The 25062-nt window shown below is 41.2% G+C and overlaps 1 protein-coding gene across 2 annotated transcripts in view; it reads left to right on the top strand.

The window, feature by feature from the left end:
* The window catches only part of TAF1A (TATA-box binding protein associated factor, RNA polymerase I subunit A), a 69481-nt gene that overhangs the window by 26143 nt on the left and 18276 nt on the right, over window positions 1–25062 (top strand). For both annotated transcript variants that reach the window (XM_033939106.1, XM_033939104.1), the window contains 4 exons: window positions 1788–1918; window positions 9618–9776; window positions 15177–15243; window positions 17993–18116. In XM_033939106.1, the coding sequence (XP_033794997.1) occupies window positions 1788–1918; window positions 9618–9776; window positions 15177–15243; window positions 17993–18116 (481 nt within the window). The remainder of the gene's footprint in view (window positions 1–1787; window positions 1919–9617; window positions 9777–15176; window positions 15244–17992; window positions 18117–25062) is intronic.

The following is a 25062-nucleotide window of genomic DNA, read 5'->3' as shown; positions in this document are numbered from 1 at the left end:
GGGTTGGGTTCAGATGGAGATTAGTGTGTTGGATATGATTGGATAGAGAGATGGAAGAGATTTACTGGGGGGGGGGGCAAAGCCTGTAGTGGCTGGGAAAGAAGAGGGGAGTGCCTCAGAGGGAGGGGAGTGAGGAGGTGGTAGACTGAATCTGCAGGAGGCATGAGAGATGGTTTGGTGTGGGGAGGTGTTAAGAGATAGGACTACGGAGGACATAGAGAATATGAAAATGGGACTGGTGAGAAGTAGAGAACATAAGAATTGCCAAAGGTCTATCAAACCCAGTATCCTGTTTTCCAACAATGAAAAGGGGGAATGGAAATCTGCATAGAGGGAGGAAAAAGATGACTTTGTCTAGATGTCACACTGGGACTGGTAAGGGAGTATAAATTGGAGTAAAGTAGATGAGGGCTTGGGAGGAGGTGGGTACAGCACAAATGGAAATGAAGAATCGGGAATGGCACGAGTGAAAGGCAAAGGGAGAATAGGCTTGGCAAAGAAAGTATTTGGTGAGGGTCTGTGTTTTCTGTTTGTAGCACAGGTGAAGGCTTCTAGTGTATCATTTCTGCACAAGAATGAAGCTACAGCAGTTTGCCTTGTTCTATTCCCCAGTTGCTCCTGCTCGTGCTGGTTCCAATCTCGATGGATTCTGGGGCCTCCAACAGCAATAACAAGACTGCCACTTGAACAACTGTGTGTCGTCAGCAAATTTAATTATCTCACTAGTTATTCCTATATCAAGATCATTGACCAATATGTTAAAAAAGCAGCAGTCCCAGCACAGATCCCTGGGGAACCTCATTAATTTAATTACCTTTCTCCATTGAGAATATTGCCCATTTAACCCTACTCACTGTTTTCTATCTCTCAACCTGTTTTTTTTATTCATAATAGGATGTTACAGTCATATTTTGCCACTAAACATGTGGCAAAATATGACAGTATGCGTTTTAGTCCTTGAAATGTTACAACATAAAAAAATGTGGTCCCTGATAGAAAAAGGTTGGACAAGTCTGGCGTAAGTGGAATATTGACATAATCACATGTATGTATTAGTATGATGCAGGAGATGCGTTTTGGCATCTCATTTGAAGCTTGATCGGATACGTTACACCCTGAGGCAGCAGACTTGTGAAACGTTGGCCACCGTTGGTGTACTGATCAACAGAAGATAAGCTGAAAGTCATTTCTTCTATCTTTCAGTATTTTCTTCAAGTAAAGCACAAATAGCACCACATAAGGCTTTTATTCTTTGCAGTGAAATGGAGGTTTTTTTGCCGATGAGGTTAACGCCTAACCACCTTTTAACCACCTTTTGTGGCAGTCGGAGGGCCCTAGTCTGAAGCTTTTTCCTCCGTTCTTTTTCAAATTGCACTTTGTAATTAAACCTGAGCTGTGCTGTTTATATCCATCAGACATTGTGCATTTTTCTTGTGAAAGTGTTTTTTCTTAATATAAATGCAAGTAACACACACCGCTTGTTAACACCTACTTTATAGCATTGTCTCCATTAAGGTCCTTGAGAAAACAAACTGACCCTCTGAATCCTGGTTCTGTACCACTGTTATGTCTAGGTGCAACACTGTATACACATAATAGTTCTGTAGAAATGATGATTAGCAGCAGTTGCAAAGGTAAGAGGTGCCCCGAAGGAGACTAAAGAAATGTACAAAAACAGTATATGTGCATGTTTTTAATTGTGTACATTCCTCCCGTATTCTTATAGGGCTCCCTTGGATAATGTCAGATGATGCACATGGTTTGATGCAACCTTTTACTCTTTGCAGACCAAGATTATTTTGCTGAATCGTCATCTTTGCTGGACAAGCACAGCTACTTTCAACAGGCAAAAATAGCTCTCAATGAGATCATTCAGCTCCCTGGAGTTTGGGATCCCTTTGTGCAGAGTTATGTTGATGTAAGATAACCTTTGTTTTCTGTTTGTCTTTGAGAAGTGGTGCACACGATAGGGCATGGGTGGGTGAAGGCGTTGTCACTATCGGTGGGCTTTCAAGTGAGTCACCTTTAGGCTCCTGATCTTAGCTAGGTACAATACTGTTCTTACAGTGACTCCTAGTATAGCGCTGCAGACTCTTGTCCTGCCCACATGGATGAAGAGAGAGGGAAAACAGAGGGTAGAGGACTTCTGGTGAAAGATATGAGTAGGAGGAGAAGCTCTGCAGGGAATCTGGAAGTGGCATATTTTGTTATGGATCAGAATTTAAGCATTTGCACTATTTACTTTGCTTTCTACAGTATATAATGGCTGTATAGTTACTAAGGCCTAGATTCAGTAAGCTCACCTTTGCTGGGCGATCTGTAGCGAGTCTTCCCGTGCGACCGATTCACAAAGCGTCTTCATGCAAATTGCAGCGATCGGAGGCACGCCCCACAGCGACCCCCCACGGTTCACTGCAGAGTGATCCAGACACATGCGCAGGCCATCTTCTTAGCCTGTAGATGCAGTCCGTGCATGTGCTGGCTCTCCACACAACAAGCGAGGTCAAAACAAGGGGGAACAGAACACGCCATAGTGTAGCCCCGCCTTAAACCCACAGGTTAAAACCAGAGGCTCGCTCTGCAGGGAAGGGCGGCAGAGAGCAGCCTCTGGAGTTCATTGTGCCGCAGACCGCCTTTAAACGAACTCGAGTCAAGAGAGCGGGAGAGTCGGCAGGGCATGAGCGACTGGTCCTCAGCAGTTTGCTTCTTTTTTGATCGGCCAGTCCAGTTGTGTTCCTGAATTGTTTAGTGAATCGCTGCCTTCCTACTTTTGCATGCCATTTCCCCTCATTTGCATGCGCGGGTGCGGATCGGATCGGGAGGAAGGTTAGTGAATCGGGTCGGGGGTCGCAAACTGGTCGTAACACAATCGGTAAGCTTAGTGAATCTAAGCCTAAGTTCTCTCCAGTATGTGAAAGGCTCCTTCCTCCTTGTCCAGGTTGTGCCTTTCCCTCTTCTCTTTCAAATGTTTTGTCCTCTAGTACCTTTCAGAGGAATCTAAATCTCTTTCTCACCCACCCATGCTTAAAAAAAAATTTAGTGTGAAAGTTGGTAAAAATGTACTATGCATGATAAAGTACCCCTTAGGTTGTGGAAAGTTTTTCATTTTATTTTTTTATTACTTGCATGTTAAATATTTGAGGCCATCATCCTTCAGACCTGGTTTGCTAGTTGAGAAGATGTAATCTTCACAGGCAGAAAGGATATTTGAACATTACTGTTCTCAATACTGTTTACACCAGATAGCACATCTTAGGAGATATTATGAAGTGTATTGGCTGGAGTGCAGGCGAGTTTCCAATGGGAATGTCCTATGCTGTGCAGTGAAGTGGGGAGTTATGCAGTGTCAGATAAAGATGTATCAGGATGGATCTCTTGTGTTTCTGTGGAGATAAGGGAGAAGAAATTTCATAAGTTAATAGACTGAAAGGACTGTAGTTAGCACCAGAGATTTCTTAGGTACATGGTAAAATGTGCCTCATAGTTGGGTGTAAATGTTAAATTTGTACCCGTCATCAAACATAAAGAAAATTGTGGGTAACCATACTGTTTCAGTGGGACTAGTAAAACCTAATTTGCATATGAGGGGTTGCAAAAATGGTTTTAACTACACTTGTTCATTTGGGGTGACCGGAGTTGGATGGTTGTATGAGTGCAGGAAGTTTTGGAGACACTGTCTTTCCTTCAAGAATTCAAACATGTTCAAGATAAGTAACAACTACATCAGTGTGCACACCGCCCTCTACAATACGAGTTAAACTACTATCATAATTATTCAGCTTAAACTGATGTAGTTGTCTGTTCTAGTATGATTATTTGTACTAATAAGCACTTTAGGATGGTGATCTGAGCACTTTATTGCACTTATTGTGTACTTTTATGGTATTTCTATTTATTTAATTTTTTTTAATTTGACTTGTGGAGTATTTATCATGATGCTTTGTCGACATGTAGGCTGTACTATTTTAGTGAAACCTCATTAATGTCCTGAGTGTGTGCTTTTAACATGAAATTAAGATATTGCTGTACTTTGTTGTATTATTTGTACTGTAATCAGCAATAAAAATATTTGAAACTAATTGAAGTTAAAGGTCTTGCTCCTTAGCAAGCTAAGGAGAGTAGTTTTTCAAAGGTCTTCTGTTGGGTGAAGCAGTTCTTTGTGCGTAGATTTGGTTATTACAAAATTACCTCTCTAGTTTTTAGGTAAACTCAACATGTATATGCATATGCTTTAACCTGCTTTGTGAAGATATGTTCTCAAGGCAGGGTTGGAGTGGAGTTTGCAATTAAGCACAATTTTTGAAAATTGAGCATTTGCACGTAGTGTAATTTGGAAAGCTGGTTTGGAGGGGGGTTCAGAGCAGAGCAGGGTGACAACTGAACTGGGGTTTGCTGATGAGAAGCTATTTCTTACCTTTTTTAAGACTCCAAAACAGAGATGGTCTTCGTGGCCTTGCAGCCACCTCCGCACCGGTGAATCAGGAATCCAAGATTGTTAGGTTCCTTCAGCCAATCATAGATTGAAATAAGTCAGAAAAGATTCCCACTGGTTCACCAAATGAGGGAGGTTTCCCACTGGTTCACCTGGGAGAGGAGGTTTCACTTTCTCCTCTGGCAGTGCAGAGAGTAAGTGCAAATCAAAATCCGCTAGAATGGACCTTAGCCAAAACTACGGACCCAAAAGCCCAACAAGAAAGGACCAAGTTCCAGAAAATCCCGAAAGCACAAAAGGTGGAACAAGTTCCTGGAGTCTCAAAGGGTTAAAAGTTGTTTATTTTACAAGTATCATTTTATTAAAACAAAACATGCATATAAAAGCAATCTATATAAAATGAAACAATGGTCACACTGTGTCTTTGATGCTTGAAAGCTAGAAAATGGACCTTCCTCAGGGGTCCTGTGGTAGAGCCTTCATTGAAATTAGAGCATCAATATCAGAGTGATCCTGTTGTCTTCAGTATTGCTATGAAGCTTTTCAAACGTAATCGCAAGATTGCTGCATCTAGCGATAGTGCCAGTGTGTGTCAGTAAGCCCTAAGGCAGTGTCAAACTTTTTTTTAGCTCTGGTACACTAAAAGGAGCAAATGTTTTTCACGACACATTATAATTGAATTTATAAAATTGCAAAAACCAACAAAAAATTAAATTTGAGAGTTTATTTAAAGTTCTTTAAGCAATGTATGGGTAATTGTAACAACGTTGAAACTAAAGTAGATAGAATAGAATTGCTAATCAATAAGATGGATATGCTTGTTTTTGAGTCAGATGGCTCGATAGTCGACAAGCAAACATACATTTCATCATCCACCATCTGCAGTCCATCTCTTTTTTTTTTTTTTCTTCTGACAATTTTTGTCCAGAGCTGAAAATTCAAGTTTGCAAAGATAAGAAGATCCAAACGGTAACAAAGCCTTGATTGCTTTGTTGCTCAAGTTAGGATAGCTACTGCATAAAAAATAAAATTACTTGCCATTAGTTTTCAAGGACCAATCACATCAAAGAATGGTGCTTGTCTGGACAGTTGTATCCTTACACGCACAGATGCTCATAACATTGACTGACTCTTGTGTACGTGATGTACATATCATCTAATCTAGAGTATACTTATGAAGGGAATTTTTAAAAATAAAAGTATAATTCTGGAATTTCTCAGGGCACACCACTGTGCCATGACACAGTTTGAGACACATTGCCCTAAGGTGCTGGCAGAGTTGATTGTGCAGTCCAAAGAGGCTTTTGCATGTTGCTTTGGGACAGGACACCCCTGGAGTGACATTGGAGATGAGAACTGTAGCAGTGGATGTCAATGTTGGTACTAGGTGGAGCTCAGATGTTAGACTACAGGAGCACCTCGGAATATTCAGCTGGTTTGAAATTGGTGACACTTTCTTTAATTTAGCATCCAAGGTCACTGTAGGTGATTTAAGTCATCTAGTCAGTACTGGTAAGCCTTCACACTTGTATTAATACTTCTCTTCAGGACATTTCCGCTGTGGTTAAGAATGTTGAGAGACTGGCCCAGTCGCAGGGGTTTTTTAGTCTACGCTTCTTGAATTTTCCAAAGGTTTTTGGAACAAACACCTATTGAAACCTTCAAGAAATATGTGATTGAGATATTGAATATGCCCAAGAGTGGCATGCACCTTGCAATAAAATTTAGTATCTTACTGGAGCTCTCTGGAATATAGGAAGGTAATCAAGAAGGAGTTCTGTGTCATCACTGGATAGTCTAGAGCACAGGTGTGAAACTCAAGGCCCATGGGGCAAATCCAGCCCACCTGGTCGTTTTATGCGGCCCGTGGTCCAATGCCCCCAGTGTTACCTTGTGGCTGGCTCCCTCCTCACAGCCGTAGTGTGCACAGAGCCGTGTGCAGTGGCTCTTCGCACATCCCACACCTCATCCAGAAGCATTCCCTCTGAGTTGCAACGTCAGAGAGAAGACTTCTGTTCAGGTGCAGGATTCACAAGGAGCCGCTGCACGCGGCTCCGTGCACACTACGGCTGTGAGGAGGAGGGAGCCAGCCACAAGGTAACACTGGGGGCATTGGATTGCAGGCTGCATAAAATGGCCAGGTTGTAGCCGGCCAGAAGGTTAGACACCTGCCGGAGGGAGGCACAGCATGGAGGGAGACAACAAAGGTAGGGGGGAATTATTTTATTTTCAAGTTAGTGTTTGAATTGTGAAAATTTTGAGCCTTTTAATCTGCTGTCTGTCTTTTGCACTGCTCAGGAAGAAATACATTTGTTTCTTTTTCTCTAGGGGTTGTACTGTATGCAGAATCTTGAATCTTAGGGTGTTTTTTAAAATATATTAGTACTTTTAGTTTTTGGTCCCATATTTGCATAGGGGTTATCTGTGTTCTGGTAGGAATAAATGTTGAGAAGCATACAGTGTGTTTTGTGTAGTTTAATTTTGTGGTTAACCATTACCATTATGTGTTAATAAGATTATAGTGTGCGTGTATTTATGAAAAAGAAAGGAAAAAATGGTGTTAAAATTAGTATTATTATGGGGGCGTGGTCTGGCCCGCCACTTAGCCTTTGTTTTGGATTTCGGCCCCTTAATGTGTTTGAGTTTCACACCCCTAGTCTAGAGATATAGCAGCTATGTTGATACAATCCTTAGGGGAGATGATTAACTGAGCAACTCTTTAATTTAGTGGGGTTTAGGGGTTGTTGGTTTTTTTTTTATTTTTCCAAGATGTGGATAATGAAATTGTATTTTCATAATTCACAAGTTTTGTTTGTAGAGCACCCAGATAGCTGACCTGTAGTGCTGAGTTTTGGTCACATCAGGAAAGTTTTTTATGGTGATCCAAGATGGTGCAGTCGTGAGCAGATGCACAAGCTGTTTGCTCCTGAGGGGTCTATGGAATCGATAACCTAACCTGTGATGGGGCAAAGGAGAGCGAAGGTTTGTGAGCCTCCCCTGGCGGCATCTTCCACTCCTGTGATGAAGCAGGCAGCGTTTGATGGCTTCCAAACTGCACTGGGACAAAACTCCTCTTTCTTTTCGGTTGAGCCCACAATGGAAGTTTCGGGTGACAGTGTTAGCAGGGCATCTTTAAGCCTTGTTCAGCATGTGCCTCCCCCTCAGCCAGGAATTGGTATATCCATCTGTCAGCACGAACCAGAGGAGATTCTCCCTCAGGGAGATGCCGATGTGCAAGGGGGTATGACGGAGTCAGTGAGCTTAACTCCTGAGGAAGATCTTACTGCACGAGCAGCCTTGAAAGTTTTGGGGCAAGGAACTATGAGTGACTTGCTGCGAGTTAAAAGGCCAACCAATTCTTGATTTTCAACAGAGGGTAATTGTAAAACCAGCCATAGTGACATTGGAGTCACTTTGAGAGGCTATTAATGATATGCATCATTTGCTATTAAGTAATGTGAAGCAAAATAGTGGAGATTTGAAAGATATTTCGGAAGTGGTTCTTCTCCAGGTACAAGTTTCTGATCAATGTTTTTCTGATCTGCTGAGTTTGGAAGGAAAGGTTCAGACATTGGAAACGGTTGAGGCTGTTGCAATAAAGGATAAGAATTTATCCAGACGCCTGGAATACATAGAAAATCAAATTAGAAGATGTAATCTTAGAATTTTAAAATTTTTGAAGTCTCTATTGGTGTCTACTGTGGATATGTTCAAGAAATATCTTGCTGTGATTTTGCAAATGCCTGCCGATTTACTGCCCCCGATAACTAGAATTACTTATTTGCAAGGAAATAAAAGTTTGGGTAAAGTTTCTGAAAGCCCTGAAGTAAACAGGGGTAATATGGGCCCAATTACTTTTCTAGAATCTTCTTTAGAAGTGATAACGCAAAGAACAACACTAGTGGTTTCATTTGCCTTTGAGTTGGACCGTAATTTGGTTCCAAAACTTTCCTTTAGATATCTTGAAAGCACTTTTTAGGATCTAAAATACAGATTTTTCCTGATTTAGTACACTCAAGTTAGGCACAAGGCCCTTTTGGCTTTGAGGCCTAAAGTTTAGGCTTTATCAGCCAATTTTTTGTTGTGATTTTCATATGTTTGTTGCATTCTTTATGAAGGGAAACGGTTTCATTTTTATGATCCTAAGCAGTTGGAAAATTTTCTGAAAGCAAGAGATGTTAATATCATAATATAATCTCATATTTCCACTGATAAACTGGTTTAAAGGAGGGATTCTGGGGTAGGAGGCTTTTTGTTAGATTTCTTTTTCTTTGTTTTTTTCCGTATCATCTTGTGATCTGATTACTATTAAGTTTGTGGGCAGAATTTATGAAAAAAAAATTTACGTATTGTACTTTGATAATTACTTGCTGTCTATTTCTTTTTTTTTTTCAAGTGATATAAAATTTTGAAATGGGGGAAAAAAAGAAAGGAAAGTTGTTTCTCTGTGTGTGTAATGAGGCTAGATCTTTTGGTTTTTCCTTTATTTTAAGATCTCTCTGTAAGAGTGTGGTAAAATGAGAGGGATACTAGATTTGCTTTTTTGAGCCTAATTTTCTAGTAGGAAGAATTCCCAATAGTAATACAGGGTAAATGTAGGCGAGATTTAGGTTTAGGTGACACTGTAGTATATAGAAGTATGAGTCTGACTGGAAGAAATGTGTTAAGCCTTTTTCTTTTGTGGTGTTTCCCTTTATTATCTGTTGGGTTTTCTGCCTCTCTAATAGGGGTCTAATAAGATATGGACTTCACTTGGTATGATTTTTGTTTTTATTGTGATGATTCACATTTTTGTAAGAGTTGTCTTGTTCATTTTCCTATTATATAAGTTCCTACACGTATCACATAGTTGTCAAATCATTCAGTGGAAATTTTAGTTTTGCAAGCTAGAAACACTGTCACAGAGAGTTATGAAATGCTTCTGGGGAGCAGAATGTCCACCCTAGGAATCAAACCCGGTTTCTTTGCACAGCAATGAGCTGCATTTACCACTTGACCAGTCACAGTGTGGTGCAGTTTTGATTGCATTTCAGTATGAGAATAAGTTCAGAGAATTGTCAGGCATCCTGGCACAGTTGCAGCAGGAATCTGATTTGTTGAACTGCAGATTATTTAAGTCTGATCTCAAGGACTGACCCCCCGCTAACCAGCATTTTGTGGCAAATTTTATTTTTTCTCTCTGTAGCTTCTTGAATATTATGACCATCATGATGAAGCCCAGGAGCTGCTGAGAACATATGCATTTGACTCCAAGTATCCGTCCAATCCCAATGCCCATGCGTATCTTTACAAATTCCTGAAGAAATATCACAAAGCACCAGAAAACCTGATACAAGTTCTCAAGGTAAGCTATGTAATGAGTCCATAAAGAGAATCCTTTCTAATGGATCTTAAGTTTTATAGGAGCCTCGTTCATGTTCCTCCTGTTGAAAGGCCATATGATCGTGTTCATCTTGCATCTCAGTCAAGATGATGGGAGGTAGGAGCTTGTACTCATGATTTAAGAGTGTGGTGTACTAGTTACTGTTATCAACTTTCATAATGGTTGGTGTAGTAACTTTTGTGCTACAAGAACAAGGCTCTCATACTTGGTAGGAGTAAACCACTTGGCCTTTTTTAATTTGATGCTATTGGGGTTGTTTAATACTCTGATGTAATCAGCTTGGCCCTTACCTGGGACTTCAGCCCATAATGTGTCACTAGCTCTCATCTTCCAGGGCCCTGTACTTAGAAACAGGGAGAGTAAGGTCTTAATTTGAAGTTTTTCACTGCCATAGTAACCCAAGATGCTGGGAAAGTACAGGGTGAGCAAACTTTGTCATTTTTCATGCCTGGCCATGTAACAATTTGTTTCCCTTAAAAAAGTCTGCACACTTTTGCGCTTGTGAATTTCTGTGGTGGGTGTGTGAATGCTAAGGTCCTTCATAAGACAGAATCTTCATAAGGCAGGATATTGAAGAAGCAGGAGTAGAAGGGAAGTGTTGGGGAGTGAGGTTGTGGGTTCAAACCCACACTGCTCCTTGTGGCCCTGGGCAAATCACTTAATCCCCCCATTGTCCCTGGTACATTAGATAGTGTAAGCCCGCCAGGACAGACAGGGAAAAATGCTTGAGTACCTGAATAAATTCATGTTCTGAGCTCCCTGGGGAGAATGGTATAGAAAATTTAACAAATAAATAGATTTAAGATCATGATCCTATTCTGAGAGAACCAGTTGGAACTATTACCCTATGAGATCTGATGGTTCTATAAGGTGCTCCAAAATCCACTCTGATAGAGACTGTGCTCAGTATAAAATAAATACAGCTGAGTTTTTACAGGCAAGATGATTAGTATTACTTTTTAAAACTCTTCAGGTAAATTCCATCCTTTTGGCATTGGCACAATAAGCTCCATGTTCTTCTCTAGTGGGGAATTACAAGATGCCACCTGAACTCTAAAACAAAAGAACACATTTCTGCTAGTTTGGGTAATTACATAAATTCCTTTCAGGGCGAGCTCATTGTTTAATACAGGCAGACCCTGGGTTAAGAACGGGTTCCGTTTTTAAACCGTTCTTAAGTTGAATTTGTATGTAACTCAGATCCTAGTATTCTTCCCTCTTTCTCCACCTCCTTGAGGCCCCTCTTGCATCCCTTTCCATCCATAACACTGTTCCCTCTCCACCACCATGACCAACATTACTCCCTCTCATCTCTCTCTTCCTCATGCATCTCTACCTCCCTCCTCTCCCACTACCATGTCCAATAATTTTCTCTCTCTCTCTATGTCTAACAATTCTCCTCTTTCTTCATCTCCCCATGTGCACCATCTCTTTCCCTCTCACTCAGACATCCAATTCTCCCTTTCTATTCCCTCCCCCACCTCAGCATCTCTTTCCCTCACTCCCTCCATTCTTCCATCCTATGGCTCATGCTCCCCCATTCTGTATCCCAAGTTCATGCACCCTCCCTCCTTCATTCATCCTTTGTCCGAACTTTGTGCTCCAAAGTACATGCCTCCATCCCATGGGTGTGTACCTTCTTCTGGCCGGCCCCCTCCTACCAGCCGCAGTCGCTTATCTGTGCAAAGCCACGGGCAGTGGCTCTTATGTGCATCCCACGGCTGAGCTGGAAGACTTCCCTCTGACTTTGGAGGAGCTATATGGAATGTGTGGCTTCTTGGGATTTTGGTTTAATTTATGTTTATCATTTTTGGTCAATTATTATGTATTTGACGTTTGTGATCTGTGTGTGTGACCAAGGTATTCTGTTAGGATGAATTTTCAGTGTAGCATTCAGTTTTCCTGATAGTGCAGGGGATATTGTGAGGGGAGATGGGTTTTGTTGATCCATTTTCTGTGTTTATGATTTATAAAATGAAAATTATACAGCATATTCCTTTGTAATAAAATAATTTCAATATAAAATAGCTATTCAAGACTTGTGTGGATGGGATCAGGCAGAGTCCGCAGGGATGGACAGAGTCTGCGGGGTGGACAAACTTTTTCCCCGCATCATTCTCTAATATCATGGATCCTGGACTGGACACAGCTTGGAAAACTTTCTAGAGCTTTTTCTTGCTCCACTGAGCCTGTGTATATTCTCTGCATCAGCATTCCATTCCCTTTTGGTCCTCCATGCCCAAAGAATGTTTTCAATTTCTGATTGTTTGCACAGTTCTCAAGTTCAACATTGATAATGTCAGAAGTATGACATCATCTTAAAAAAGGGGCTTCAGTTTCAATTGTGTAAGATGAATAACTGAACCATACGATGTCTGGGTTTTGAAACTGGTAAAAGTCTTAGACTCTTGGGGGATTAATCGGAAAAGAATGCCCAGAAAAGCTTTTCAGATTTTCTTGTAAACCCAATCCATCCCCTGCATCAGTAATTCATGGATCATGTTGCTATATCAGTGTGTTATGCACTAGTGAGAGAGACACAAGCAGATATTATTCTCTCTCTTCCCACTTGAGGGCAGCAAAGACTTCTGCTTTACCATTATCTATTTGGGAAAGTTCTGATTTCAAGGATGCCTTGGTCTATAGGGCAATAGTTCAGGAGAAGCTGAGCAGATTGATTCAGAAGGCAGTTGATCATTCTCCTTGCTCTGGAGGATTAGCAATAGTTAAAACTGGTTTAGCTAGTTTTGAAACCTTTAAAGCACTTGGCAATTACATCAGTACTGGTACCTCAGGAGATAATCGGTGTCTGTGCAGGCTATCCTGATGCCTTTGGATATGTAAGGTGATGGACTTTCTAGGGCTATAGCTGATAAACAGATGCTTAATTGATCCACTTTACTCTGGCTCAGAGACCAAGTGTTAATGCCATTTTGTGTTCATGTGAAAAAATTTACATAGGCATGGCCTCTAGGTCTTTCCGCAAAAAGAAGGTGGCACATAGATCAAGTCTTAAATGTAAAAGAGTAACTGAACCTCTAGTTGAACACTGCTTAGAAAAGTGACACTCTTTCAGTGAACTGAGATGTTTTACAATTGATCAAGTGTGGGGATCAATAATAGGTGACGATAAGAAGAAGCAGCTGTCACAAAGAGAAACAAGTTGGATACATAGATCGAGTCTTAAATGTAAAAGAGTAACTGAACCTCTAGTTGACACTGCTTAGAGAAGTGACTCTTTCAGTGAACTGAGATGTTTTGCAATTGATCAAATGTGGGGATCAATAAGAAGTGACGATAAGAAGAAGAAGCTTTCACAAAGAGAAACAAGTTGGATACACAGATTACAATCAAACATTCCAAAAGGTCTAAACATATCTCTAGATTGGAAGCCTTTTTTCTAATTTAGTAACATCAGTGTTCTCCCTAGGGCCTTTCAGCTGGGCGGTCCGCCTGGGTAATTTAGATGACCGCCCAGCTAAATTCTGCTGCCTCCACTGCTGCTCAACATAAAAAAAAAAAAAAAAAAAGCCGGCTTGAAAATTTCACCTTAGCCCGTAGTGAACTTATGCTCCGGGGCTTTAACGTGTGTGTGCCAGCTTCCCTTCTCTTCCCTCTGAAACCGGAAGTTATGTCTGGGGGGGGGGGGAGGGAAGAGAAGGGAAGCCGGCACGCACATGTTAGATCCCCGAAGCATAAATTCGCTACGGGCTAAGGCGGGAGACAGGCCAGTGAAACTTTCCATTTGCTCTTCTTGCTGCCGGGTCCTGCCTACTTTCAGTTGCCGTGAAGGCAGGACCCGGCAGCATTTCCCCCAATCATATCAAGTGAAGTCCATATCTTATTAGACCCCTATTAGAGAGGCAGAAAACCCATCAGATAATAAAGGGAGACACCAGAAAAGAAAAAGGCTTAACCCAATTACTTTTCTAGAATCTTCTTTAGAAGTGATAACACAAAGAACAACACTAGTGGTTTCATTTGCCTTTGAGTTGGACCGTAATTTGGTTCCAAAACTTTCCTTTAGATATCTTGAAAGCACTTTTTAGGATCTAAAATACAGATTTTTCCTGATTTAGTACACTCAAGTTAGGCACCAAGGCCCTTTTGGCCTTGAGGCCTAAAGTTTAGGCTTTATCAGCCAATTTTTTGTTGTGATTTTCATGTGTTTGTTGCATTCTTTATGAAGGGAAACGGTTTCATTTTTATGATTTTTTTTTAAATTTCTTTAAAAAGGTCCAAAAGATTAATATACCAACTCAGTGGATAACAAAAGTAGAACAGTTCTGATGTAACATATACGGGAGATCAGATTGACCTTTTGAATATTCTAACTCATCGGGTCTGTTAATTCCTCATTCATCCCTTATTGTCTTATTTCATTACATACTTAGTATTAAATATTCAGACTTAGTATTAAATATTTTAAATGCTTTAAATAACTTAGCTTTTAAGTACTGTTGTTTCATAGTTCAGGTGTATTGCTGGAGAAATACACCTGAACTATGAAACAACGCTACTTAAAAGCTAAGTTATTTAAAGCATTTAAAATATTTAATACTAAGTCTGAATATTTAATACTAAGTATGTAATGAAATAAGACAATAAGGGATGAATGAGGAATTAACAGACCCGATGAGTTAGAATATTCAAAAGGTCAATCTGATCTCCCGTATATGTTACATCAGAACTGTTCTACTTTTGTTATCCATTGAGTTGGTATATTGACATCTAAGGAAACACTGGAGCATATCCTTTTTGACTGTGATGGTGTAAACATTCTGAGATAAATTGTGGACCTAAAAACAACAGATTTTGAACATTTTTGTCCCTCTTTCTTATTTTGGCGGTGGTCAGTATTTGCACAGAACTGGACCACTTGACAGATGATGACCTACAACTGTTATATATCCTTACCGCTATAGCACTGCAACACATTATGAAGAATGCACATTTGCTTAATATACTTCTGACGGAGCTCGGTGCTGCTAATATATAAATGTACTTGTAAAATGATCATTGTCCATATTAATTTCATTTTTTGTAAGAGAAAATAGATTTGAGCATGTTTAAAAGAGCTCTTGAAGACAATGTGGTGAATGGGTATGTTTCCTTTTGCACTACTTACGTACATATGTTTGAGAATATAAATTTAAGAGTGGGTGGGAGGGAAGGAAGGAGGGGATTGAGTCTATTCTATCATATTTTGTCCTTTATCTCCTAGGAGTCTTATTTGTGTTACATATTGGACATATACTGCTTGATTCATTTTGTGGACTTCACTGTTTATTATTACTCTTTTATATAGAAAATAAAGTTGTTGAACAAAAAGTACTTTATTTACTGGAACATGTTTTTCAGGTTCTGTATGACTTGGTTCCCTCCCATGAGCTGATGTTAGAATTTGTCAACTTGCTTCAGCATTCAGGTACTACATGAAAACGACCTGTTGGATACTTTTTGACGATCCACAAGACTTTTTTTAAGTGGCTAGTTCTTGCCTGCTTTTCCTTAGTAGGAGATTGGGCTTCTCCATGATAATTAGGGAAGATGAATGCACTATTAAATTAAACTGATAGCACTTAGGATAATATGGAAGCCTGAGTTCTGTAAATCTTTATCCTTGTTGAAGCTGTTTGAGTGCATATGTAAAGGATCACCTTACAGGTCATGGACCTGATGGGTCGCCGCGGGAGTGGACTGCTGGGCGCGATGGACCTCTGGTCTGACCCAGCGGAGGCAACTTCTTATGTTCTTAAAGGCAGATTCGAGGTATATTTTACATCAGCAGATACTGAGGATGTACAGAGGTAGAAGTGGAGGGATAGATGAACTATGGGTTCTGAAAGACGCTAAATAATGTTTTTTTCTTTTAGCCTTTAGGATTCTGCATATGCAATCACATTTCTTCCCAACTTTACCACTCTTCTGCATTGATTATTAGCCCCTTTTTTTGAAGTATGCAGACAAGACTTTATCCCATTGCATTGACAAAGTTAACTGATAGAGTTCTGTCCAGCAGGCAAAATGTATGACATATACAGTATACTTATCTGCTGGCAAAGGCTAGGTTTATATTTAAGTTTTACTAGTTGAATGAGCAGGTAGAGGAAGGGCTCTCCCCCCCCCCCCCCCCAAGGACATAGGGGTGGCATTTAGTTAAGCTGCAATTTTTGTATTCACCACACTGAAGTACATGCCTCTGTCCTGTGGCTTTCTCAGTCTGAGTGATGTTGTGTCATCTCTCCTGTCTTGGGATGCATGATTGTGTTGAATTTACAGGCCTGCTTCTTTGCCTGTAGGTAGGTGAGTAAGAGTATTACTACTCATGCTGAGAAGTAAGAAGGTGCTGCTAGGACAGAAGATTAAAGTAGTGACGTAGTAAGGGGGAAGCAGACCACCCCAGGTGCCATCATGGTGGGTGCACTGCCACCTCTTGCCCCCCCCCCCCCCGGTACCTCTTTAAATCTTTGCAAGCAACTTTTCTGTCCTTCTATTCGCGCCAGCCTGGCTCACCTTTGAAATCACTTCCTGGTTGCGGGACTAGAGGGAAAGCCAACGCCGGTGTGAGCAGCAGGCTGGAGAAGCTGCTGGCAAAGATATAAAGAGATATGGGGAGTTCGAAGAGTTGGGCACACAGGGGGCACCATCACCCTTGGTGCCTCCTACCCTCAGATTAAAGTGCTCTTTTGGTCCTATGTAGCTGCCTAGTGGTAAATCTGGGCTTGTTGGCATGTAACCAATCCAAAAGAGGAGCTTCTTTTCAGAGTTTGAACCTATCCATTTGGTTACATCTGTATATGACTTTCTAAACCCTAACCTTGTATAAGAGATGTTGAAGTTTATAAGAGCCTTTAGTTTACTGCTGGCAATCATTGCATCTTACTTCTAGTATCCTCCCCCACCCCAACACCTTTTATACTGAGCACTTAAATGCTATTGAGGGAAAATGGGGGAAGCCACTGCTTGCCCTGAATCGGTAGCATAAATATTGCTACTCCTTGGGTTTTGGCCAGATATTAGTGACATGGATTGGCCACCATGAGAACAGGCTACTGGGCTTGATGGACCATTAGTCTGACCCAGTAAGGCTATTCTTATGGTATCCTTCTTTTGGATTTCTAAGTTCATTAGAACCTGCCCCTAATGATGCTGTGGTGTGGTGAATCTTCGTTCACATCTGTGTAGGATTTTTCTCTACTCAAGAACCTGGCCTATGCGAATCCTGAATTTGGACCATAGGAGTCACTGTTGTGCTGGAAGTAGGGGTTTCTTCCTGTGAGCACTGCCTTTTGGTATAAGCTATGATCCTGAAAATGTCACTTATGCTTGGCAGCTCTGAATTTCTTGCTTTGCCAGACAAGAAAGTTAGCTTTGTTTAGCCAGCACACGTTGCACTACTGTATGGAGTAATTTTGCCTTTCCTCTCAGTCCTCACTGTTCTGTTTCTGATGCACGAGCAGCCATCTTAATGCTGGTTTTTATGTACCTGTGAATTGCTATTGAGCAGTGGTCTCAAACTCAAACCCTTTGCAGGGCCACATTTTGGATTTGTAGGTACTTGGAGGGCCTCAGAAAAAAATAGTTAATGTCTTATTAAAGAAATGACAATTCTGCATGAGGTAAAACTCTTTATAGTTTATAAATCTTTCCTTTTGGCTAAGTCTTAATAATAATATTGTAATTTATAGCTAAAGATATATGATCAAGAAACTGTTTTATTTTACTTTTGTGATTATGATAAACACACTGAGGGCCTCAAAATAGTACCTTGTGGGCCGCATGTGGCCCCCGGGCCACGAGTTTGAGACCACTGCTGTTAAAGAACTAGCTTTGCCATTATGAATAGATCTATTTTTCAGTTTGTATAATCTGCTTTTCTTGTGATGACTCAGTTACTAGTATTGATGTACAAGAACTACAGTATAAACAAATGTTATACTCAGCATAAATTCAGTACATAGTAAAATATGGAATATCTCATCAACCTGAACTTGGAGAGGCTGTGCATATGTAGTGAGAAACCCCTTTCTTTTACTTCCTTCCATGCTCCCAGTCACTTCACCGGGCAGCTCCCCTTTTGATTTGTTTATTTGGTAGTGATCCATGTCTGGAAAGTGCAGTTCTTTTTGACTACATTCTACCACTATTTAATTTTTTTTCCATTCTCATTTAAGATAAAAAGGAGCACCATAAACTGGCTCTGCAAGTTATTTTCTCTCTTCTGGATTTTTCTGGCTGGAGAAAGAATAAAACTGCATGGAACTGTCTAGCAAAACAAATGAAAAAAGCCCTTAAGGGGTAAGTATTTATTGCATGGATAAAGTCACAGTACATCTTACCACCTCCCCGTTTCCTCCCTTGAAACACTGGACAGGTTTGCAGAGAGTAAGGGCCCAGAGTAAAGAAAGTTGGAAGGAAAACTGTATCCCAAGCTAAATCCCTTGGTTCTGTGTCCTGTGAGGGAGGGCTGCCAAAAGCATTTCCTGCCATTAGACATGTGCCATTATGAATTTGGCTCTTCTATATAAGTGTGTCTCCAGACCATAGAGCTACCTTGTGCTCTTGATCACCCCACTGTAAGTTTAGCTCAGTTTCTCATAGAAATTGCATAATAGCTCACGCTAGCCGCTACCGCCTCTTGAGCAGGCAGTAGTTTTTTGGCAAGCACGGGGGTTAGCGCGCACTAAAAAGTTGCGTGCGATAAAGAAGCCCTAAGTCTCAGTAAGGAGGAGAATGTGTTTGGTCAGGAAGCCATGCTTAGGACAGTGGAGGCCGCCATTGACCTCTGGGCCTTGAAATGAAGAATACTGGTGTAATAAGTTGGATGGAGTGGAGGAGTGGCCTAGTGGTTAGGGCTGCAGCCTCAGCACCCTGAAGTTGCAGGTTCAAGCCCAGCGCTGCTCCTTTCGACCCTGGGCAAATCACTTAACACTTCATTGCCTCAGGTACATTAATCAGATTTTGAGCCCATTGAGACAGATAGGGAGAAATACTTGAGTACCTGAATATAAACTGCTTAGGCTTTAAGTAGTCTATAAATACTTACTTAAATATATATATATATTTCCAGAATGGAAACGTGGATGAATCCATGGCTATGTGCAGTGCAGACACTGTAACCTAGAAATCCTCCAACTTTGTATTCTTCATACACAGTGGCATCACCAATTGATGACTATCTGGACTCTCAAGTTCCAAGTGATTATTGCACACTTAACAATAATTTTTAAATAGTGATCCCGAGGTGGCAGGAGCCACCACATCCCCAGTCTTATTCATCTGTATTGCACAGCTTAATGTGTATTTTGTTATGAGATTACACATTTTTTCAGTGGCTAAGGTTCCACAGTTGACATGCCGAATACGCCAAATCCTGATGGGCTAGTGGGGGTGATTCTGTTAATTGATCTGAAGTTTTTTTTTTTCCTATAGGCCTACTTAAGGTACTCGCAGGCCATAAAAAATTGCCAGACATATAATCCCCTGAGCTCAAAAACAGCATTTGAAAGAGCCTTAGCACAGTAGTGGTGCATCTAGTCTACCTCCACCTGCTTCAGATGAGTAGTGCAGGTTCTTAATAAAACAAAAGTGTGGTAACATAACATAAACATAAAAATACACTTATATACTGCTGTACCTTTCAGTTCAAAGCGGTTTACAATATAAGAAAATTATACAAGCATAACAGATTATAAACTCATTTATAAAATTTATCAAACAAATAAGTCTTCAGTACTTTTCTAAAAACCTGATAAGAACTAGAATCCTGTATTAGTTTACCAAAATTATTTTCCCATAACGCAACGCAACCTGGTAGGCTAAAATTATTTTTAAAAAGCGCTTATAGATGTAACCTTTAACTGAAGGAAATGCAAATGTTGTAAGCTTGTGTAGGGCTAATTTTTCTATTGGTGAAAAGGAATTGATCAATGAAATAATTTGGTACAAGGCCCGCCAACATTTTAAAACAGAAGCATCCCAATTTAAAGAGTATCTGTGCCTCGACGGGAAGCCAGTGCAACATCTGATAGTACTTTGTCACATACTCTTTCAACTTAAAAATCAGGCAAACAGCCGTATTATGGATAAGCTGTAGTTTTTTTTAATATTCCTTTTATGAGAGGCTAAAAAAATAATAATACAATAGTCCAACAAACTCAGAATCAAGGACTGAACAAGAAGTCTAAATGCAGGAAAATCAAAATATGCTCCGATTATCCTAAGCTTCCAAAGCATGAAGTAGCCTTTCTTAACCACAGCATTCATTTGAGCATCTAGAGTCAAATTGCAGTCTAGAAGAACACCCAGAATTTTAATTTCGGGTATAATAGGATGATTAATTCCATTCAGTATTAATTTGTCTTCTTGAATTTTGTTGAGAGGCCAAGAAAAATTTTGTTTTCTCTGTATTAAGTTTTAGTTTAAAAATCTTTCATCCAATATTCCACTGTTTCCATAATAGCCGTTAGAATTTGCAAAGCCTCTGATACTAAGGAAGTGATAGGAACGACTGTTGTAATGTGGTAAAAGCAAGAAGGCTTTCTTAAAGGCTCTAGCACCCTCAGTAACAAATCGGGAATTTTACCCAAGCTGCCGTTAGACGTAATCCCTGCTGACAAATCCATCACGAGCATTAGCACAAATATCTTAAATACAAACCATTCATTCATCGCTTGGGTTCATGAGGTTGCTCCTAAAGGTGATTCTAGACCTGATAATTCTCTACCAGCAGATTCCCTTTCACGAGTCACATTGCCAATTCTCACTCATCAATGTCCACTCGAGGACCTTTAATACTGCAACAAATTCATAAGCTCTTAACAATGATTTGGACAAGAATAAGATCCTTTTGTAGATGCAGTGATGGGCTGTGTATTACCAGATGACAGTGTACTAGTCTCTCTGATTTGCATGAGGTTACATTGGTATATAGTGTCCTGCTATCACCGGTATTAACCTTGGAAGCAGAGTTCCTTATGGATCCAGTTCTGAAGGACCCCTCCTAACTGGTATTGAAACAAAGCTTTCCAATGGCTTCTCTCTTTGATAGGGCTTAAACATTACTTTATCCTAAAATTCACTGAAATTGAAGGGGAGTGCCCTATCTGTTTCCCAGGTTTTGCAGAAACTTCAGATGAAAATATGGCAAAACCCCAGTAAATGCTAGATCAGTCTCTCTAAAACTGTGTGCCCTAAAGAGATTCCGGGTGTGCTATGAGAGATTCCAGAATTTTATTTATCTTTAAAAATTCCTTTCATAAGTATATACTAAATAGATGCATTGCGTATGCAAGTGTCTATCAATGTTATGAGTGTCTCTATGTGTAAGGATACAACCGCCTAGACAAGCATCATTCTTTGACGTAATTGGTCCTTGAAAACTAACGGCAAGTTATTTTAGTTTTATTTTTTATGCAGTAGTTATCCTAATTTAAGCAACAAAGCAATCGAAGCTTTACCATTTGGATCATCTTATCTTTGCAAACTGGATTTTCAGCTCTGACTAAATCGAAAAAAAGAGAACAACTGCAGATGAAGGATGATGAAATGCGTGTTTGCTTGTTGAATATCGAGCCGCGTTTGAGTTAATTTGCACTCAAAAACAAGCATATCCATCGATTTGATTTTCAATTCTATTCTATCTACTTTAGTTTCACCGTTTGATACAATTACCCATACATAGTTTAAAGAACTTTAAATAAAAAACTCTCAAATTTAATTTTTTGTTGGTTTTGCAATTTTATAATTTCAGTTATAATATGCTGTGAAAAACATTTGCTCGATTTAGTGTGCTGAGCTAAAAAACAGTTTGAGAGACACTGGCTTAGATTACTCCTGGCGGAATTCTGTGCAGAAAAATTAAACATTCTGTGCACAAAATTAGCAAATTCTGCATTTATTTGTCAAAATTTAAACAATATTTTTGCTAATTATCCATATTTCATTTAAAACATTAATGTTTTTTCTTCTACCTTTGTTGTCTGGTTTTTATTTTTCCATTATGTTGGTTCCAATTTCTTTTTTCTGTTTTCCTGTTGTCTGCTAATTCTCCTTCAAGTGGCTGCTATCCATTTGTCTTTTCTACTATCTCCTATCTGTTCCCCTCACTACACCTGCCTCTCATATATTGATCATTCCTTTTTAGCTTTTTTTCTGCCTTTTTCTTACCCTTCTCCTCTTTCTCACTTTTCAGCTATCTATCAAATTTCCATCTTCTATCCCATTCCCCATCTCATTCCTTCCTCAGCCCTCCATTCCCTTTCAACTTCAATGTACCCCACATTACCATATTTTTACTATCTGTTATATCTAGCCTCTCATCCATTTCCTTGCCACCCTCTCCTCCCCATCAAGGTTCTACCATTCTCAGTGTCTTCCTTCCTCCACCCTTATAGCCCAGCATCTGATCCCTCTTCCTTCCTTCCCCACCCTCATAGCATGAAATCTCTAGCTTCCCTCCTGCACTCCTATTCTCTTCCCTCACTCCCATTGCCAGATATCTTTCATCACTGCTCCTGGATCAAATTTCTCTCTCCTTCTCCCCTTCACCTCCTGTATATCTGTTTCTCTCTCTTATCCACCTCCTTATCCAACACCTCTCTCCCTCCCTTGCATCCCTCTTCCCATTCAGCATTCTGTCACTTTCTCTTCCATATCCAACACTTCTGTTTCTTTTCCACTGTCCACTATCTCTCTGTACCCTGACCTTATGCCCTGGGTCAAACCTCTCTATCCTCCTCTCCCTTCCTCTTCTCCATTATCTATATGCAACATTTCACACGCTCTCCTCACCATGAATGTCTCCGTCCAGCATCTTTCCTTCCTCTCACCCCTCCCCTTTTTCTTCCCTGTACCAACAACTTTCCTTCCTCTCTCAACCCTATACCCTTCCTAATAAGGCTTGCTTCATCGGATCATGGTATCGGCAGTGATTCTCACATGCTGGCTGCTGCTAACTCGGAAACCTCCCCTCTGCCGCAGAGAGACTTTCTGGTTAGCAGCAGACAATGTGTGAGAATCACTGCAGATATTGCAACCTGATAGCCAGTAGGGGGCAGACCGCCTCTGATGCTGTCTTGATGGGGGGTGTTGGTACCTCTCCACCCCCCTTTGCCATGTTTGTACCTTCCTCCCATCCCTCTTTTAATCTTCATCAGCTTGAGCAACTTCTCCGGCTTGGCTCTCCTCTGAAATCACTTCCTGGTTGAAGGGCAAGGAAGTGATGTCAGAAGGAAAGCCAGCATGAGCAGCAGGCTGGAGAAGTTGCTTGCACTGGCAAAGATTTAAAGGGGTACGGGGGGGGGGGGAAAGGGAAGGCAGGAGTGTGGCATGGAAGGATGGGGGGCTACTATCCTTGCTATGCACCTGCCAATAATTCTGTCCAAGATTCTGCGTGGTAAAGAGGGAATTCTGTGTGACACTGCAATTCTGCTCAAATTCTGTGTTTTGCAGTTGTGTGGAATTCAACCAGGAGTATTAGATGCTAAATAGAAGATCTGGCCTGCCTAGAATCAATTCAGGATATAGACTACCAGGTTTTTATTCTGGTTTTTGTATGGGGGGGGGGGGTTTCTCTTTTTTGAGGGGGAGGGAGTCAGGGCAGTATCATCTTGTACTCTGTAATGGAGAAGTAGACTAGTAGTTAAAGCAGCTTCCTCAGCTTTGTGTCCAGGATCAAACACCTCTATTCCCCTCCATTCAGCATCTTTCCCTTCCTCCCCTCCATTATCATGTGCAACATTTCTTTCTCTCTCCCTGTCCTCCACCCTATGTCCAACATTTCTCCCTCTCTCTTCTCATGCAAGTCTCATTCTCCATCATATGCAGGATTTCTCCTTCACCCCTTTCTACCTCTATTTCATCTCTTCCTCTTCTCTATCCCAACAATTCTTCCTCTTCCCCCCCCCCCATGTGTAGCAGCTTTCCTCTCCCACACCCCCATAGAGCAGCTTTCCATTCCTCCTTTCCATCCTCCGGTGGAGCAGCACCCCACCGACCCTCCCACTGTGAAACCTGACGTACCTCTGGGCCTCCCAAAGCAGCGGTGGCTGGCCTTTAAGAGGCAGCGCTGTGGACAGGCTGATTGCGGTGTACCCCTCCAGGGCTTCCCTCTGCCGCATCATTAGGTCACTGATGACATGGCAGAAGGAAGCCCTGGCGGGGCAGCCCATTCAGAATGCTGCTTCTTCAAGGCCAGCCACTGCTTCTGCTGCTTTAGGAGGTCTGAATCAGTCAACGAATCGATTCAGAAGTGAATTGGCGAATCGGGCAGCACTATCGTAGATTGTGTTTGACGAACTTGCTGCACTTCTTTGAGGGAGTAAACAGACAGCTAGACAAGGGCGATCCGGTCAACATTGTATATCTGGATTTTCAGAAGGCGGTCGACAAGGTTCCGCACAAATGACTACTTCGGAAAATTGCTAGCCATGGAATCAAGGGTGAAATACTACTTGGATTAAAAACTGGCTGGAGCATAGGAAACAGAGAGTGGGGGTAAATGGACAATACTCGGACTGGAAGAGAATCACCAGTGGGGTGCCGCAGGGCTCGGTGCTTGGACCCGTGCTCTTTAACATCTTTATAAACGATTTGGACATTGGTATGACGAGCGAGATGATTAAATTTGCGGATGACACAAAGTTATTCAGAGTAGTGAAGACGCAGGGGGATTGCGAAGATCTACAACGTGACATAATCAGGCTCGAGGAATGGGCATCGACATGGCAGATGAGGTTCAACGTGGATAAGTGTAAAATGATGCATGTTGGTAACAAAAATCTCATGCACGAATACAGGATGTCCGGGGCGGTACTTGGAGAGACTTGGGAGTTCTAATCGACAAGTCGATGAAGCCGTTCACGCAATGTGCGGCGGCGGCAAAAAGGGCAAACAGAATGCTAGGAATGATAAAGAAGGGGATCACGAACAGATCAGAGAAGGTTATCATGCCGCTGTACTGGGCCATGGTGCGCCCTCATCTGGAGTACTGCGTCCAGCACTGGTCGCCATACATGAAGAAGGACACGGTACTACTCGAAAGGGTCCAGAGAAGAGCGACTAAGATGGTTAAGGGGTTGGAGGAGCTGCCGTACAGCAAAAGATTAGAGAAACTGGGCCTCTTCTCCCTTGAACAGAGGAGATTGAGAGGGGACATGATCGAAATATTCAAGGTACTGAAGGGGATAGATTTAGTAGATAAGGACAGGTTGTTCACCCTCTCCAAGGAAGGGAGAACGAGAGG

This window comes from Geotrypetes seraphini, chromosome 3, assembly GCF_902459505.1.
Source record: "Geotrypetes seraphini chromosome 3, aGeoSer1.1, whole genome shotgun sequence".
In the NCBI taxonomy this organism is placed as follows: domain Eukaryota; kingdom Metazoa; phylum Chordata; class Amphibia; order Gymnophiona; family Dermophiidae; genus Geotrypetes; species Geotrypetes seraphini.
This window is presented reverse-complemented; position numbering and strand designations above follow the sequence as displayed.